The sequence below is a fragment of the Dromiciops gliroides genome, chromosome 1 (genome assembly GCF_019393635.1).
Source record: "Dromiciops gliroides isolate mDroGli1 chromosome 1, mDroGli1.pri, whole genome shotgun sequence".
Classification (NCBI taxonomy): Eukaryota; Metazoa; Chordata; class Mammalia; order Microbiotheria; family Microbiotheriidae; genus Dromiciops; species Dromiciops gliroides.
Genome location: NC_057861.1, coordinates 439,634,453 through 439,654,076, shown reverse-complemented (window position 1 = coordinate 439,654,076; position 19,624 = coordinate 439,634,453). Strand labels below are relative to the sequence as shown.

At 38.2% G+C, this 19,624-nt stretch overlaps 1 protein-coding gene across 1 annotated transcript in view; it reads right to left on the bottom strand.

The window, feature by feature from the left end:
- The window catches only part of MSH3 (mutS homolog 3), a 211,709-nt gene that overhangs the window by 64,289 nt on the left and 127,796 nt on the right, over nt 1–19,624 (bottom strand). Inside the window, exons 18-19 of the mRNA XM_043977192.1 lie at nt 18,077–18,184; nt 7,662–7,773 (exon numbers count right to left, since the gene is read on the bottom strand). Of these exons, the coding sequence (XP_043833127.1) occupies nt 7,662–7,773; nt 18,077–18,184 (220 nt within the window). The remainder of the gene's footprint in view (nt 1–7,661; nt 7,774–18,076; nt 18,185–19,624) is intronic.

Below are 19,624 nucleotides of genomic sequence, written 5' to 3'. Positions count from 1 at the left end.
CCATTTCCTTCTCCATCTCATCTGACAGATGAGAAAAATGAGGCAAAAAGGGCTAAGTAACTTGGCCGGGGTCACACAGCTACAAGTGTCTGAGGCCAGATTTGAAACTCAGGTCTTCCTGAGTCTAGGCTTGGTGCTCTAACCACTGTAGCACCTAGTTTCCCTCTCTTCCTGCCCTCTCCCATTCTTTCCCGTCAGAAACACTGATGTTTTCCTTCATGCTTTGTCCACATCCCTGACCACAGATTTACTTTTCACTATGTCACTCCACACACACACACACACACACACACACACACACACACACCCCTACATACCATTATTGCCCAGCCCAATTCCCTGCCCTGCCCCCACATATAGAATCAGAGGCCACTAGTCCATCCTGTATATAACCCAGATTCCATTCTCCAGCACTGCCAGCATATGATCAGCCTCTGCTTTAAAGTCTCCATTGGAAGGAATCTAGTTAGGCAACCCATCCCCACTTGGGAACATTTTCCTGATACTGAACCAAAATTTGTCTCTGTGGAATATATATATTATCTTGGAATCCAGACAGACTTGTAGAACTTTTTTTTTTTTAATGCCAGACTAGGTGATTTTTAAAGCCCCTTCTAGCACCAGAAAGTTACAGTTCTTTAAATGGAAATATCACCTAATAATGAAATGGTCATAAAGATGGCCAAAAAGGAGACAAAGGTGAAGCTTTTAAGGCAAGATCTGGAGGGAGTTATAAGATTCCAGTTAAAATGGAATATAAAGCAAAATAATTTCATGCTAGCAAAACCCATATCCAAAATGAGTAGAATGGACTCAGTTTTCTGCTGCTGGTAGATGAAGTGAACTTAAGCCTGTTCTCAATTCCTTCTCCTTTGGGGAGGATTTTTAGCATAGTGTGAGCCTTAAGGAAGACTAAGACACTTGGAGGTAGATGATTTGGTTCTTAGAAAGCAGATTCTAGGGCTCATTAGGAAGCACAAAAGAGAGGTGTCATTAATATTCGTAAGACAAGCTTAGGACTTCTGTTGGTTGATTAGTATAGATAAAAACATCTATCAAAGAAGTTTTGGACAGCCAGGGAAAATGTAGGGGTGCTAATCTTCTTAGAGGACAGAAGAGATAGGGAAGAAGGAAAATAGTGGTGATGTACCAAGATTGGTGGGAGGAGATCAATGAGGATCTCAGAAAGGGAGGTAGGATGGTGTCAAAGAAAAACTACTGACTTGCAGCAGGCTGGCAAGGCCTCTTCCTTACTCAAGGACAAGGAAGTTCTCACTGAACTCTTTTCAGATCTCTGCCCATCCCTATACAGAACTGAGGGAAAGAGCAAGCTGGCAGCATTGAGTAGTTGACTGTGGGGTGACACTGGGGGTGCTTCACAGGAAGTCCCAGGCAGTGGTATGCCTAGAAGGTATTTTCTACTTCTCAAAGGCTTGAACAAAAGCAGTTCCCTGAGAATTACATTAGTTAACCAGTTCTAGACTAGTCAATCCTCACAATTGGTTAATTCATTAACACCAGACTTCACTATCAAAATTGTTTGCTTTTTAAAATATGCCCCAAAAAAAATGTCTAAAATGGAACACTGTTCCATCAGTCTTGCAATACAAACTCAGTATCAGACTTTAGTGCCAATGCTCTGGAGAATTAGTCCAGCCCAACAGATGAAAACACCATCACAAGTCCCTGAAACAATTTGTGTCAATGACTTTTTCTGTATTCACACCTACAAGAAGACAAACAAGAAACTGTGGACTCTTTGGTACTAGAGACTATTAACCACCCTAAAGAGGAACTAAGTCATGGACCAGCCTGCATCAGAAAAACCCAGCAATCACAGATGAAGTGGGTTCCTATTTCTTTATCATCCCACCCAGGACCTTCAAATTACTGCAACCACACTCTGCTTCCAGGTTATTATACATTAATATACATCATTATGACCCTTCTTTATTTTGTGATCAAAGATTACATTATGTCTACTTTACTGCTTAATGTTAAATGTAATTGATTAATTTTAGGTATTTGAATACTGACGATCCACATACTGAGTAGTGATGAGGCAAAGCAAATAAAAGGCCAACCGTCAGGAAAACCTCGGTTCAAGTCCCGCCTCTGACACAGCGGCAGCTGTGTGAATGTGGGCAAGTTACTTAACTTCTTAGAGACCCAAGCAAACCTCTAACCAATGTTGCAGAGGAGGAACTGATGGGCATCAACCAAGGGAATTTTCTCTTATCTCCCCGCTGCCCCACCCAATAATTCATGTATAGAGTATCTCTGTCAGTTAACCAGAATATTAAATTAGTAAGAATAACCAATTCTTGGAAGTTGAGGGGGTGCCCATCAATTGGGGAATGGCTGGACAAGTTGTGGTATATGAATACAATGGAATACTATTGTGCTGTAAGAAACGATGAGCAGGAGGAGTTCAGAGAAACCTGGAGCGTCTTGCATGGGCTGATGATGAGTGAGATGAGCAGAACTAGAAGAACATTGTACACAGTAACATCAACATTGAGTGTTGATCTACTGTGATGGACTATATTCTTCTCACCAATGCAATGGTACAGAAGAGTTCAGGGAACTCGTGATGGAAGAGGATCTCCAAATCCAGGGAAAAAAAAAAAAAACGAACTGCTGAGTACAGATGCTAAATGAACCATACTATTTCTTTTGTTTTTGATGCTGTTGTTTTTTTCTATTTTGAGGTTTTCCATCATTGCTGATTTTTTTCTCTTATAACATGACTAATGCAGAAATAGGATTAATGTTATTATGTGTGTGTATATATATATAACCTATATCAGATTACCTGCTGTCTAGGGGAGGGGGGAGGGAGGGAGAAAAATCTGAAATTGTAAAGCTTGTATAAACAAAGGTTGAGAACTATCTTTACATGTAACGGAAAAAAAAATAAAATACTTTATTAATTAAAAAAAAAGAATAACCAATTCTTTGCCCATTCTGGATAAATGGGAATGTACTGTATTTGTGGACTATGATGGATGATAGGATGGCGGCTGAAGGAAATACTCATCAATTTCTGTAACCTCAGTAGCAAATGTAAAATTGAGCACATAGACAAAGTTGAAAACAGAAGTAAGAAGAAGGCTGGAAAAAAGGAGAAATTGATGACAGAAACTAGGTAAAATATGACTATGTTAAGTTTCCTTGATCTTGGACTTACAATACTTAGGTTAAAAAAAATAATTTCATAAGTGAAAGATGGAGAAATGCAGCTAGATCACAGTTTTTTCTGATTAAGATCTAGGGGGTTAGGGGGCAGCTAGGTGGTGCAGTAGATAAAGCACTGACCCTGGATTTAGGAGGACCTGAGTTCAAATCCGGCCTCAGACATTTGGCACTTACTAGCTATGTGACCCTGGGCAAGTCACTTAACCCTCACTGCCCTGCCAAAAAAATAAAAATTAAAAATAAAAGATCTAGGGGGTTAAAGGAATCAAAGCTAAATGTTGATGGAGTCCAATATGGCCGTCAAAAATATCTAATGCAATTTTAGTGTTCAGAAAGAGGCAAGTCTCACTGTATTCTGTTAGTATTCTGGTCAGACTACATCTAGAGTACTGTGCTCAGTTTTGCTCATCACATTTTAGGAAGAACACTTAATTTTGAGGATGATCTGAACAGGCTTCAGGATTATGCCATATGAGTAATGGTTCAAAGAATTGGAAATGTCTAGCCTAGAACTGTTTTCAACTATTTGGAAGGTTGTCACATTTGTTCTGTTTGCCCCAAAATAGAAAAAAAAATAGAAGCCATGAGTAGAAGTTGCAGAAAATCAGACTGAGACATGATATAAGGAAAAATTTCCTAGCAGCTAGAGAAACTCAAGAGTGGAATGAGTTGCCTCAGAAGCTAGCAAGTTCTCCTCCTTCTTTAGAGTCCCTTCCATCTACTCTGGATTTATCTTGTACGGATTTCATTATTACACATTGTCTCCTCCATTAAGATGTAAACTTCGAGGGCAGGGGCTGTTATGTGCCCAGCACATAGTAAGCACCTAGTAAATGCTTACTGATGTCACAGCTTGGATCATCCCTTGCTAGGAATATTGTAGAGGAGACTAGAGTGTCTCTAAGACCCCTTCGAACTATGAGTCTGGCAGTGGCATGCCAGAGAGAGACTAGGGAATGATCTGAAGGTGTTATCAAGGATGCAGCCTGACCTTGTGACATGATCAAGCCCTTTGTTAATTGTTGTCCTCAGGGCCTGAGGAAGCCCTCAACTGATATCACAGCTCAGTACATAAAACTTCCATAGAGACACATACAACACAGAGTAATACAACAAAGACGAATAGGGAAAACCACCCCAAGAATACAAGAACATACTACTTTGCCATTAAAGGACTGTCACCTGGCTTTCTTCCTCTCCCTTATTCCAACACACACAGTTCTAAAAGTGTCACATAATGAACCACCTTTAAAATCCAGCTCAGGGTCTCTGCCTCTCCATGCTTTTTGTTCTGGTGAATGAGATTATAGGGTTAATTCTATTTTATTTTTGTTTGTTTTGTTTGTTTTTAGTGAGGCAATTGGGGTTAAGTGACTTGCCCAGGGTCACACAGCTAGTAAGTGTTAAGTGTCTGAGGCTGGATTTGAACTCAGGTCCTCCTGACTCCAGGGCCAGTGCTCTATCCACTGCGCCACCTAGCTGCCCCCTCTCCATGCTTTTTAATGCAGCCTATAAGAGGCTTCTGAATACAGCTTAGTTGCATATAGAGAGGAAGTATGATACTGTGGCTACAATGGCAGACTCAGTGTCTACCTGGGGTCAAATTTCACTTCAGACACTTTTTAGCAGGATGGCCCTGGAAAAGACATTTAACCTCTCTGCCTCGGTTTCTTCTGTAAAAAGAGGATGATGATAGCAGCTATATCACCTATCCTCACAACAGTGTTGTGAGAAAGAACCATACACACATGTGCACGCACACACACATACATACAAGCCAGTATTATTATTATCAACTTTGGTTTTCCTGCCCTCCATAAACAACTGCCTCGCTTCTGTGATTATATCTGGAAACCTTGCCAAAAGTCTTGAACAAATGACTCTAGATTTCTGACAAAAGCAGATTCAAAATGGCTAGATTCAATTTTCCCTCCTCACTCAAGATAAATATACAGGCTCCTCCCTCTGCTTCCCATCTGTCTTCTCCTTAATCATCTCTATGACCTATTCTTAGGACTATGAACCACCTTGGGCTCTGTCTGAGTGGGTATGAAAATCCAGATTTCATTTATAAAATTTTACACTAAAACTATTATAGTTTACACAGTTACAAGGCTCATTTAAATAGTTTGTTTTTCCCCTGCTACTACTCAGCCCTAAATCAATAAAATGACCAGGCCTCTATGGTTTGGTTTTTTTAGTAGTCTAAAAGATCAAGAAGTATGATCATTATAATATCCCGCCAGAAAGAAAAGCAATATTAGAAAATTCAATGGGGACCAAAAGTTCAATTCTCTGACCTACCCCCAAAGGATGTGAAAAATCTTATTGGATGCATGTCTCGGGACAAACATGTCTTTTTGCTCCCTGTGGCACTCACTGTGCCTTAAAGATACAACCCCAATCAATAATAATTCAACAAATACTTATCAAGGAATGACTACTGTTCAGCACCAGACTACATGCTGCTAGAAATAAAAGAAATGCAAGGCACTTTCCCCCTATCTTTAGGTAGCTCATAATATTTTGTGGGAGACAAGTCTCATATACATGAATAACTAAAGGAAATCACGTGACAGAATATAAGCAAAGACTACAGGAGTGCAGCTTTTCCCATAGGCAAGCTCAGAGATAAGAGAGACCAGAATGTGTTAGATTAGTTTGTAACTTAACTTGGCCTTGAAAGAAAAGCAGAATTTTGATAAGCAGAAAAGAGGGCATTAGCTATTCCTGTCTGGAGAAATAACATAAATGAAAGCACAGAAAAAAGAATGACTATGGAAGGAGAATAAGGAGACTGGTTTGATTAAAATGATGATTCTTGTTGGGGGGCATTAAGAGATAAGGTTGGCTAGAACAAGTGGGGTTAGTTGATCCAAGGCCCTGAATGCCACAGACAGTACATAGACCATAAAAATCTACATTTAGTCTTAGAACTGGAAATGAGTACGGGAAATACCCAAACCACAAGTATTCTCTGCAGTATGTTGGTTCTTTTTAGAGTCCTTTTGGGAGATGAGTTAGCCAGTTCTTGCAGTTATGACTAATATGCAGGTATACAGGGATTATGGATAATGCAGACAATCAAGGAGATAAAGGAAAGGAGGTTTAGAGGGTTTTTTTGGTCCCAGAATGTGAGAAAGTGCTTACCATACCTTGGGGACTGGGAGGGGGGGGGGGGGAGAATATGTGAAAAACAGAATTCCAAAAACTACTCTAATTGTGTATGCTCCAAAAAAGCTGATTTTTAAAAATTACATCATTATCAAAATTAGCTTTGATCTCTGCTAAAAGGATTTCCCCCCAAAGTATGGTTTGTAATTACCAACCATAAAATATTTTGAAACAAGTTTTTCTTAATTTTTTTCTTAACTCCATCCTTGTATAAATTCATGTCTTACAAAGAATGCATTTTACCATAGCAACGATTCTACATCAACTCCTACACTAATGTTAGAAAAAGGGTCTATAAAAGCCACTGATATTTCAGAGCATGGAGAAATGTATTCTTTTGCTAGGATAAAACAGTATACTTATTTTGCAAGTTTCAATATGGTGGTTCAGTATTTCTGAAAACTTGTAATTTGGTAGAAATATTTCAGTTTCCCAAAGGACACTTTATTAAACAGCATAATCTTTTTTCAAAGCCAATAAAAACAGCTAAGTTAATTATTCAAATTGTGCTTCAAAATGATTAAAGTAATTTGTAAACAAAATATAAACCAAATTAGAGAAACTTCAAATGGTCCAATTATACTATTTTTCCAACTAAAATAATCTATTGGTATGGTGGGAAATGAACAGAAACATCTATTTACATAGTATTTTTTAAATGCATTAATGTTTATTAGCTTAATCTGATAAGTGAGGCCATTTATGCATTTTACTAATAAGAACTAACACTACTGAAATTAGGTTTCCTGAAAGTTCAACAAACCTTTGTACGATATTAAAATGTAACATCAAAAAACTATGTGATTTTAAAACTATGAGATTTATTCTAAGTTACAAAAGTGATTAGAGTTCATGGTCCTTACTGTGTTGAGATCAAAACTCCACATTAGAAAAAAATTGGAGAAGTGATGTGTGTTGGGGGAGGTGAAGGATCCGGGATAGAGAATGAGGCACTAAGAGTTAATGAAATATCACTGCAAATCTCTGTAGTATGACTCTAATGCCATCTGTTCATTTGGGCATGTATATGAATATGAGATTTTAAAAACTGAGTTAACAAGAATGGATAACTAGGGCAAATCCTTTATTTGCCAAATATTTTAGTCAGCATATGATTCTTTACCAGTAATGGCACTGACAGGCACAGTCAAAGAGAAAAACTGCATTTTAGTGTTGATCCTTGTAAAATGAAAATTCAGGTAAATTCTTAATTATGCATTTGACATAAATATAATCAGGGTCAAAAGTTAACCTTATCTACTTGGTTTTCACCATAATACAATACTTACCAACAAATATGTACTATTGGGAACATACTGATCCTGCTCTCCCAATAAAACATCAATAACAGGATGTCGACCATTTTTTATCACTATTTTTCTCTCTTCTTGCAAAACTGGTCTGCAAAAAGAAATACCTTAATTCAGTGTGTTTGAAAATGTTATAGAAAACATTTTAAAACAGAATAGAATAAACTTAAGAAATAAGCAATACAAACAGAAATTTCAAACTTCTTAAAGACTATAAAAGAACATGGTTTTAAGTATAAAAGGAGAGTATTTGGGAAAAAAAAACACCCAAAGAGCCATGGTATGATGGAAAAAGCACTTGTCTGCGATTTGAATATCAATTTTAGCCCCCATTCTGTTCACTATCTTAGTTCTCAAGACCTAGTTGTTGTTTTCAGTTGTGTCTGACTTTTTAGTGGCCCCATTTGGGGTTTTCTTGGCAGAAAAATTGGAAGTGGTTTTCCAGGCCCAGAACTCTATCCATTGCACCACCAAGCTGCTCCATCAAGGCCTTACTTCCTTCATCTCCCATGGGTTTAGTTAGTCCTACCCTCCGGAGGTTAAGCTCTTCATCTCTAATATCATAACCACCATGCTGCTAACTCAAGCCTTGACTCACACGGTCTCCTTGAGCCTCCTCTCCCCTCTGATTGGGTTGCAGGGTGAAAGAAAAAACTCCCAATACCTACCTTTATGGAGGGCAGAAACTGGACTTTTGCTTACTCTACTCTGCTGCTCTGCCTGATTTAACTCCACAGAAAAAGAAAGTCTACCCCTGTCCTGCATCCTCTTGTGTGTTGTCTACCCCCCCCCATTAGATTGTGATTCTTTGAGGGCAGGGATTGTCTTACTTTTTATTAACAATATCCCCAGCACTTAGCACAGCGCCTTCACACATAGTAGATGCTAGCTGGCATAGTGGATAGAGCGCCAGGCTTGGAATCAGGAAGATTCATCTTCCTGAGTTGAAATTTCTAAAATGAGCTGGAGAAGGAAATAGCAAACCGCTCCAGTATCTATGCCAAGAAAACCCCAAATGGGGTCACAAAGAGTCAGACATGACTGATAATGACTAAACAACAATAATAAATGTTTACTGGGCCGGAGAAGAGGGAATCAGGGTGAAGAAAAGGGAGCCAATAGGAACAAGTACACCTTAAAAAATGATTAAAGTTGGGGCAGCTAGGTGGCACCGTGGATAAAGCACCAGCCCTGGATTCAGGAGGACCTGAGTTTAAATCCGGCCTCAGACACTTGACACTTACTAGCTGTGTGACCCTGGGCAAGTCACTTAACCCTCAATGCCCACGAAGGGGGGAAAAAAATTTAGTCAATTGTTACATAATTAATTTAGATGCTATGCAATTTGGAGCATAGGTTTAATACTGATATTAACTTATTGCTTATGGTCCCTTTAAGTTTAAATGCAATTTCCTCATTTATCTCTATTGACAAAGTGAATTTTTACTTTTGCTTTGTCTGAAAGTATAATTGCATTCCTGCTTTTTTGGATTTACTTAGTACATAGTAAATATATTCTCTCATTTTGATTTTAGGTATGTCTGCTTTTTAGATATACTTCTTATTAGCAAAAGATTGTGGGTTTTTTGTTTTCTTTCTTTTTTTAGCAGGGCAATGAGGTTTAAATGACTTGCCCAGGGTAATACAACTAGTGTCAAGTGTCTGAGGCCAGTGCTTTATCCATTTCACCACCTAGTTGCCCCTGGGGTTTTGTTTTCTAAACTGCTTTGTAACTTTTGTTTTATTATATTGTTTAGTTCATTCACATTTAAAGTTATAAGGGTTCACTAGGCTTGTAGTTTTCCTCCAAGTTTTCTTTTGCTTTGAAGATTTTTTTCTGGTGTCTTCAGTATTTTCTAAAAGTTTTTTTAAATATCCCTTTCCTCTTTTAAGTCAATATATTGTCCCTACAAATAGTCCTGCTCAAGCTACTGTAGCATGCCTCCATTCTCAAAGGCTTTCTTCCCTAATTGACGTGTCCCCACTCAAGATAGTCAATGCTCTCCTTAGTTTGGGGAAAGGGTTTACTTTTCCTTCTTTTTTTTTTTAATTTAATAAGCTATATCTTTTTTCCCTTTCAGTTAGGTAGCTAACCCTTCCCCCCTTCTACTTTTTCTAATTATTAGTTTTCTTTTCCTGTGCCTTTTTCTAGAAAGATTTTATTTTGTTCTTTCCATTACTTCTCTTCCCTTCCTGTCTATTCTGAAATTTCATTTTTTGATTAGTGGTCTACAAGCTTATTTATTCCTTCTTTAATTTATTTTCCTTTTGGAGATGGTTTCTTAAATACTAGGTTTTAGCTCCCTCTTCTAACTTCTATGTTAATGCCTTTCTAGATCTTGTCCTATTTGTACCTTTTATCTCTTATTTCACTCTTAGAAGTATCAATTTGCAAGGTATGCAACGTGGATAAGAGCAGTACTCCATGGTAGAAATAACTGTGCCCAGAATTATGTAGTGTGACATTGTCCTCTACCCTCTCTGTGATCACTTACTTTGGTCAGAGTCTCTATCCACCATTGTTGTAATGGATCACTTAGAGCCTTTGACTAAAGCAGTATTCCAATGCCCTCAGAACAAAGCAATTCTCAAGGAGGATTAAAAGTAGTCCAGAGGTTTAAAAACACAAAAACTTGCAGCAAGAAGGTTTAAAGAAAATCATTCAACAAGGAGGTTTCTCTGGAGTCTCAGGAGCTTTCTGAAAAAAATCTCAAAAAACTACTTTTTTATTCTCTTGCCCAAAGGACTTATAGTTACATTCTAGAGCAAGCCACCTGGAGACTTAGTCTATTCTGTAACTCTTTTGTTTTATTTTATTGTTTAGTCTATTCACATTTAAAATTATGAGAGTTAGGCTTGTGGTTTTCCTCCAAGTTTTGGGGTTGTTAAAAAAGATTGTCCTCCAATGTCTCCAGTGTTTTTTAAAAATCCCTTTTCTAGGGAAAAGGGCCCACATGTATAAAAAATATTTATTGCAGCTCTCTTTGTGGTGGCAAAGAATTGGAAATCGAGGGAATGCCCATCAACTGGGGCATGGTTAAACAAGTTGTGGTATATGAATGTAATAGAATACTATTGTGCTGTAAGAAACCATGAACAGGAGTTCAGAGAAACCTGGAAGGACTTACATGAACTGATGCTGACTGAGAGGAGCAAAACCAGGAGAACATTGTACATAGTAACAGCAACATTGTATAATGAACAATGGTGATAGACTTGGCTCTTCTTAGCAGTGCAACAATCCAAAACAGTTTCAAAGAACTCATGATAGAAAATGTTCTCAACATCCAGAAAAAAGAACTGTGAATTATGAATGCAGATTGAACCATACTGTCTCTGCTTTTGGACTGGTTTTTTTTCCCCTTCTTTTTTGAGGTTTTTCCCTTGTGCTCTGATTCTTCTTTCCCAAGATGACTAATGTAGAAATTTGTTTAATGTGACTGTACATATACAACCTATATCAGACTGCTTTCTGTCTTAGGGAGCAGTGAGGGTGGGATAAAAATTTGGAACTAAAAATCCTGTGAAAACAAATGCTGAAAATTATCTGTATATGTAAGTGGAAAATTTTTTAAAAAAATACTTTAAAAGAGAAAAAAAAATTTTAATCCCTTTTCTCTTTTAAGTCAAGATGTTGTCCACACAATTAATTTTGCTTAAAGTACTTTGGTGTGACCCCATACGCTCTATTTTTCCCACCCCCACTTCAGTTTGGGGGTTTTACTTATAGTACCTATTTCCTTTCTTTTATTTAAGAAGTTATATCTTCTTGCCTTTCCAGTTAAGTAGGTCTGCACCACAACTTACTTGTTGGCAACAGTCCTGGCTAGTGTAATAATAGTGAGTGCTGGGGGAGGGGGCGGGGAGAGTGGAGAGGAAGTAGGAGGGGGAGAGGTAATTTACAATGTCCCAGTTCTACCAATATCCCCATGATACCTTCCCACTGACTATGCCATCTCATCTCCGAGTGCATGTCTCCCATATCCTTCTGGGTGCTGCTTGGATGTCTAGGAGCTTTCATATACCCTCTCCTAGGATAAGACATTGTTCAAGGAAGCAAAGCACTTAGAAGAGGCACTGAATCTACCAACTTCCCCAAGATTAAACACATCATGAGGTCTGAATCTTCCATTGTAGCTCCTTCCCCATGGAAGTGCTCTTTAAAGGGGTACCCACCCCAACTAGGTTAAAACCCTCCCCTTTCATTGCCAGTTTCGATCCCTCCCTTCTATGTCATTGTCCATTCCATTTTTCACCCACGGATTTGATAAGGGTATATCATGCAATTGGTGTTATTTTCTACCTTCCCCATACCCATTTATGGCCTCTCCCACAAAATACCCTGATTCACCTCATCAAGAGATTGTGGGGTTCAGTCCTTGGTGCATTAGTTTTCTTCCTCCACCATCATCTCTCCTATTTCTTTAAATTTCACTTAAATCTCTATTCCTTTTTATGCTTTTTAAAAACTAGACAACATTCCTATCACCTCAGCCTGCCTTTTTTTTTTTTTTAACTGGGCAGGCCAATTTTTTTTCCCTTCCCATCTTTTTATTTTTTGGGTTTTTTTGTTTTTTTGTTTTTTTGTTTTTTAGTAAGGCAATTGGGGTTAAGTGACTTGCCCAGGGTCACACAGCTAGTAAGTGTTAAGTGTCTGAGGCTGGATTTGAACTCAGGCACTCCTGAATCCAGGGCCGGTGCTCTATCCACTGCGCCATCTAGCTGCCCCCCTCCTTCCCATCTTTTTAAAAGAATATCTAAATATAGGGTCATTAATTTCATTATTTATTCTTTCCTCTATAATTATACTTATTTGCCTTTTTTCTTGTGTCTTATTGTCTGGGGTGTTTTCATTTCTGTTCATATTCTTTTTCGGGGAGGGAAGAAATATCTCTTCTATTGAATGATCAACTTTTTTCCATTGAGGATTAGATGCAGGTTTGCAGAGTATGTCATTCTAAGTTTCAGACTGAGCTCCTTTGCTTTCCAGAATATACTATTCCATTCTTTTTTTCCCCCAGTTTCTGGTAGGTTTGAAATGATTCTGTTATTTGAATTTAAAATTCTTCATCCTGGCTGATTGTAGAATTTGCTGTCATTGGAATCATTAAATTTAACTACTGTACCTTGGAATCTGACATATAGAGGGTTTTTTGCTTGCTTCGGTCTGGAGATTACTGGATCTTTCAATTAGTACTTTGCTATCTATACTTCGCTATCAGAAGTTCTGTACAGTTTTCTTACATTGTTTCTTGCATCAAGGTGTTAAGGGGTTTTTTTTGATCCTTAAGTTGCCTCTGCACATCCAATGCTTCATGGAAAAGGTTATGTGTTTTCTTTCATTGTTTGCTTCTCTTTTGATTGATTTTCCTCCACTTCAATATTTTACATACCAAATCTATTATTATTTCTTTTACTTCCTTAGAGAAATTCTCCACCATGGGTTTAACTTTTTTCATTTCTCCCTTTAGAGTTAAGACTCTTGACATATACTCATTCCAAATTTCTTCTCTCACATATTTCAGTTCTTTCTCTGGACTCATTCTGAAATTTCTTCTTGTTTTTCCACACTGATATTCTCCAGATATGTGGATTAGTTCACTTTCCTTTGTCTTATAATATTTGTTAAAAGAGTTATGTGATTCCTTTGAGGATATAGTAATGAGTCTTCTTTTTAGTTTTAGGATCCTTTCTGGTGATTTATCTGTTTATACTTATGGGGTAGCTTGATAGTGCAGTGGATAGCGTTCTGGATTTGTGTCAGGAAAACCTGAGTTCAAATCCAGCGTCAGACAGACAAGTTGGGAGGTCCTGGGCAAATCACTTGAGCCCTGCTTGCCTCACCTTCCTCATCTTCAAAGTGGTTATAATAACACAATAACAACCTCCCAAGGTTGTCATAAGGATCAAACAAGATAATAATTGTAAAGGACCTGGCACAGGGTCTGGTAAGTAGTAAGCACTCTCTGTAAATATTAGCTTATTATTATTATTCTTCACTGAGTTTTTATGTTTTCTTCCTCTTGAAATCTTTGATGTTTCTGCATTTTCCTTTATGATTCCTTCCCTCTCTGCTGGTAGGGACATCTTCAGGGCTGTATTGCAAAGCTGCCTCAGCCTCTTCCCATGATTTCATTCACATTTAGGTTTCGGTTTCTCCAATCTTTGCCCAAACTTTTAGAAGGACTGGCCTCGGGGAAGCTAGGTGGCGCAGTGGATAGAGCACTGGCCCTGGATTCAGAAGGACCTGAGTTCAAATGCGGCCTCAGACACTTAAGACTTACTAGCTGTGTGACCCTGGGCAAGTCACTTAACCCCAACTGCCTCATCAAAAAAAAAAAAAAAAAAAAAGGACTGGCCTCAGCTGACTTTCAGTTTCCCTTTCTTCAAGCCCAATGTAATCACTCATGCTTGCCCTTTGACCCAGTTACTACATTGGCTCTCTCTTTCTCCTTTGACTCAGGCTAAAAGGTAACTGCCACTTTTTGTAGGAGGGAGGAGTATGGGAAGAATGTTCAGAGAAGAGTTTCTGCAGCCTCAGTGGTCCTTCACTTAGGGCCACCACAGGAAAAAGGCAGCACACTTCTTTCCTTATTCCTTCATATATAAGTGACTCAATGAAAAACCGATGCCTGCAGCTTCCTGCCAGGGGGAAGCAGGGAGACAGTGTAGTGTGCCTGCAAAGTCTCAGCAGCACCCAAGAAGGGAACTTAATATAGGCCCTGGGCATGAGCCTGTCTATCAGTTTATGCATCTCTTCTGGGATCATAAATGCTATTTTGGGAAAGGGGTGATGTGTGCATTTTAAGCATTAAGATTTAACTTCTGGGTGGCAGCTTGGTGGCACAGTGAATAGAGCACCGGTCCTGAAGTCAGGAGTACCTGAGTTCAAATCCGGCCTCAGACACTTGATACTTACTAGCTGTGTGACCCTGGGCAAGTCACTTAACCCCAATTGCCTCACTAAAAAAAAAAAAAAAAAGATTTAACTTCTGGGGGCAGCTAGATGGTGCAGTGGATAAAGCACCGGCCCTGGATTCAGGAGGACCTGAGTTCAAATTTGGCCTTAGACACCTGACACTTACTAGCTTTGTGACCCTGGGCAAGTCACTTAACCCTCATTGCCCCGCAAAAGAAAGAAAGAAAGAGAGAGAGAGAGAGAAGATTTAACTTCTGTTAATTAATAGATTTTAACTTGTTGGAGGTCTCTGAATGAATGAAACACAAAGCATTATAAATCATTATAAGCACACACACATATATGATTAGAAAGCATTATAAATTTGCACAGTGTAAATCACTGTGCTAAGTACTAAGGATACAAACAGAAAAGAGGAAACAGTCTCTGATCACAAGGAAGGAGGTAACACACATAGTTTTAGTTGCAAGTAAGATTGGGACTATGGTCCCATAGTCTTCAGGGTGCAGTGATAAAGCAGACGGTAATACATCTTCTTGGTTTGGGTTTGGGGTTTTTTTGTTTTTTAAGGGTCATTGAAGGATGTGATGTTACCATTGATGAAAGGATATTTTTTTCTAATTCTTAAACATTTGACAACCCAAGAACTTAGATGTCAAGAACTTTTCCCCCTCTGGGTTTTCCATAGGTATGCGTGTTGAGGAGTCATGGGCTAAAGCACCTGCAGAAACTGTTGCCATTCATATCTCTATAACAGTTGTTTCTTGGGCTGATGCCTGGGGTGGGGGTGGGAAGGGCAGAAGGAAAACTTAATGGTCTTGGGAGCAACAGTATTTCCAGGACTCTTGAGCTCACCCATGATCAGTGGCAGTTGGTCAGTGATCAGTGCTGGTGAGGACAGTGGGATACCCTTCTATGACGGCAGGACTGGTCATCTGGGGAGCAATGCTAATCCTAGTGCTGTTAGGCTCAGGGTCTCTTGGGCTGTCTCCAGTGCGATCTGACAGGAAGTGGTGGCCCAAGCTGCTGCCAGTGGTTTGCCTCCTGTCTTTCCTTGACCTGTGGATTCAGCTGCAATTGCTCTATGACTCATATATGATTCCTCTTTCTGGCTTGGTTCCCTGACCCCACACTCTCCAATTAATGGGGACTGGGGAAAGCATCTAGAATATCATTCTTGTTCTTGTGATCCTCAAATTAAAATGAAACTGTTTCTGAAATAATTTTGCAGTTTTTTATTTAATAATACAAAAGATAGTAACTGCTTAACTGTAATAGTTACAACATGATTTTTCACAAAGATTTTTCTTACTATATGCCATATAGAAATCACTAAGATTTAGGATGTTTGCTGGTACATGAAACATTTTTGAAATTTGTCTTATTGGTGGAAAAGCACAACTGAAAAACTGTTTTACTTATCAACATTTTAAATGAAAAAGGAAGTTCAAATTGGTCTATTCCTTTAAGTGGTCTTTCTTTTAAAAAAAATTACTGGCTATTTCATTCTGGGAAAACATTTAAGATGAATTGATAAACATGTTCCTTTTATCAATATAAAACCTCAAAACATTTAGAGCAATGAATTATTTAATCTTTCAACAGTAAAGGAACAGCTAGGTGGCACAATGGATAAAGCATTGGCCCTGGATTCAGGAGGACCTGAGTTCAAATCTGGGCTCAGACACTTGACACTTACTAGCTGTATGACCCTAGGCAAGTCACTTAACCCTCATTGTTCAATAAAAACAAAACAAAAACAAAACAAAAGAAAACAAAAAAGTAAACAAGATTTTACTTGGTTTTCTCTCTCTAAATATAACGAAAAACTTACTATCCAAGGAGCCCCAGACTGAATGTATTGCAAACAGTGGCTATTCAGCGTAGTGTAAATAAAGCATTAGAGTTGGAGTCATACTAGCTATATGATCTCACTGACCTTAGTTCCCTCATCTGTAAAATGAAGGGGTCAGAGGAAAATAACACTGAGTTTTATAACAAGGTAATTATTTCTTAGTTGATTGAAAAGTCAAAAACTAATTCGTATCTTAGATAACAAAATGTTATGAGGTGCATTTTCACTGTTTATATGAATTATTTCAGCCTACAGATTTATCTTTCATTATAAATTATGAGGTAGATTTTACTTCTCAACTGAAGAGAAGGCCCGAGTGAGCTGTTTAAGAAGCTCAGGAACCTTCACTGTAGTTTAATCATTTCAGTCGTGTCTGACCCCATTTGGAGTTTTCTTGGCAGAGATACTGGAGGGGTTTGCCATTTCCTTCTCTAGATCATTTTACAGATAAGGAAACTGAGGCAAATAGGGTGAAGCAACTTGCCCAGGGTCACACAGCTGGTAAGTGTCTAATGCTGGATTTGAATTCAGGAAGATGAGTTGATTTACTGACAGATGTAAAGGAAAGGAAAGGGGAAGGAAACCAGGAAAAGCCATTTTTGCTTTTTATCCTTCTAACAGAAGCAATGCTTCATAATAGCAAGAACACTAGACTTGGAGCTGGAAAACCTGGATTCAGCTACACACTAGCTCTGTTACCTGCAGTAACTCCTCCCTTTACCTCTAGGGATATGTATGATTAAGGTTTCTTTCAGTACTATCTATCACTCCATGAATAGTAGAAGGGATTTAAGGCCTCAGATGACAGATGGTATGCAACACATTATCCACCTTACAACTTACTTACTCAAAGTCCAAAAACCACAGATATCATCATAAAAGAATATTTAAGTCTTAGCTCATAACATTTCCCTTAACAATAGATTAACCAAGGGAGGAAAGAGCAAAGCATTTTAAAATTTTCATCACACAGAACAGGAACCATTCAAATTGCTTATAGCTAGTACACTGCGAAAATAAAATAAAAGATCTGTCTTGAGCCAGATATGGTGGTAACCTCTTGATTCCACTCTTAATAATAGCCAATGATATTATTAATTTGCAAATCTCAACCTGTAATCCCTACTTCCATGGAATCTGCCTGAGCTGGGGAGCTCTCAGCTATAGCTGAGGGAGGAGTATGGGATGAATTGACAGCATCAATATGGTGAGCCCCCCCAGGAGTGACTGAGGGGGATGGATAGATGGATAGATGGATAGGTTGCCTGTGGAAGGATAAAGCAGCCCAAGCCAGAAATGGAACATGTCAAAGCTTCCATGCCAATCAACAGAGGGATCTGGCCTATGAAAGGCCATTCTACATCCAGCCTGGGCAAGATAGGGAGATGTAGCCTCAAAAAAGACCTAGTTTGTGTACTGAGGCATTTTGTGAGATAATAAGCATGAGCTATTCATTCCTGCTGGTAATACAATGTCAACTGTATAATACACAAATCATATCTAACTTTACTACAGGACAAATAAATGAGTAAGAGTAATTACACTTTTTATATTTATACAAAATGAGAGAGACTGACTGATTTAAAACAATAAGAAAGAGATATAAATAAAGTAGATTACCTGCAATAATCTCCTTGCTTAGCGACCTTGGCCAGTGAGAAAATGCAGTCTATAGTTGCTAAGTGATGAACTGCTTTACACAAGGAATGATAGTGTTCGCTGAAATGACTGCAGAGGTAGAAAAACAAACATGAAGAATGAGCACATTGATTTTTGATAGCTAGACTGATCATGTCAAAAATAATATCTTTATTTAACCTTTTCAGGCACAAACTCAGGTCATCTCATTCGGTTATGCTCAAGATGCACAGAAGACACAACCCCTGGATTTCTCATCTTATTTTTCTTAGCAAGAAAACCACTGGAACATGTAGGTTCCTTTTTTGTATTGTTTGGAGGTGGAATGATACATATTCATACATATAAAATTAATAAAATACTGTGTACACAAGCAGATAATGTTTCCATTTTTATACCACACCCACCAATATTATAATTCCTTGATCTAGTAAGAATTTCTTTTTTGAAAAAACAATATAACTCTTATTTGTTTTCTATTTTTAAATCACATTCATTTCAGTATATATCTCTTATCTTTCACCTAACAAAAGGGCCTTCTTTGGGTAACAAACACTTAAAAAGAAAGAGAAAAAAAAACCCAATTCAGCAAAACCAATCAATATACTGAGGGTCTAAAAGTATATGCAATACTTCAAGCATGAAGGATGAAAGACAACAACAACTCCATTATCTCCCACCTCTGCACTGGAGGATACCAGATTTAGAAGGGAGGAAGTACATTTAGATTTTTAATGCTATAGTATGTTAATAAAAATTTAGAATGTGATGTAATATGAAAACTTTTTAAAAACTCAATTTATCATTCTAAAAATATGGATCGTTTCTCTCTGGACAGTTTTCTATTTTTACTTGTGTTACTGCTGTTTGTGTTGTAAGGATATCATTCTGGAAAACATCTTACACTTCTTAAGCCAAGTTTACCTGTTGGGACTTTAAATCCTATCTATCCTTTTCCTGAACCCTAAAAAACACTCTACCAAAATCTATGGTATATATGAGGACTATGGCCAGCATTGCCTTCATTATCTGTTATAAACTATATAACATAGTATGTTATCTTCCTCCTAAAGTTCTTATCATTTCTATTTCAGTAGACTTATTGGTCTCAAGTATTTCTTTGGCACTGGTCAGAACTGGTCACAAAATAGCCGTTATCTTCACTGGTTTTTCCACCTTCCCAAGAATGAAATTTTCATCAGGCAAATTAAGAATGTAAAAGCTACACTTCTTTCAGCATAAAGAGAATGCTCTATTCTATGTCCAGACAGCTGAAATCCACCAATAATATTAAATCATGCCTCCATGTCTGCCCTATGATCTACTTCTGGGGCTTGGCATCTACCTCTTTATTCCACCCAGGATGATCCATTGTCCCTATCCCCCCACAACATCTTGAGTGTGTGTGTGTGTGTGTGTGTGTGTGTGTGTGTGTGTGTGTGTGTTTTCCTGTTGGGTATACTAGGGGATGGGAATGACTTCAGAGTCAGGAGAACCTGAGCCTAGACAAGTAACTTAGGATCAGAAGAT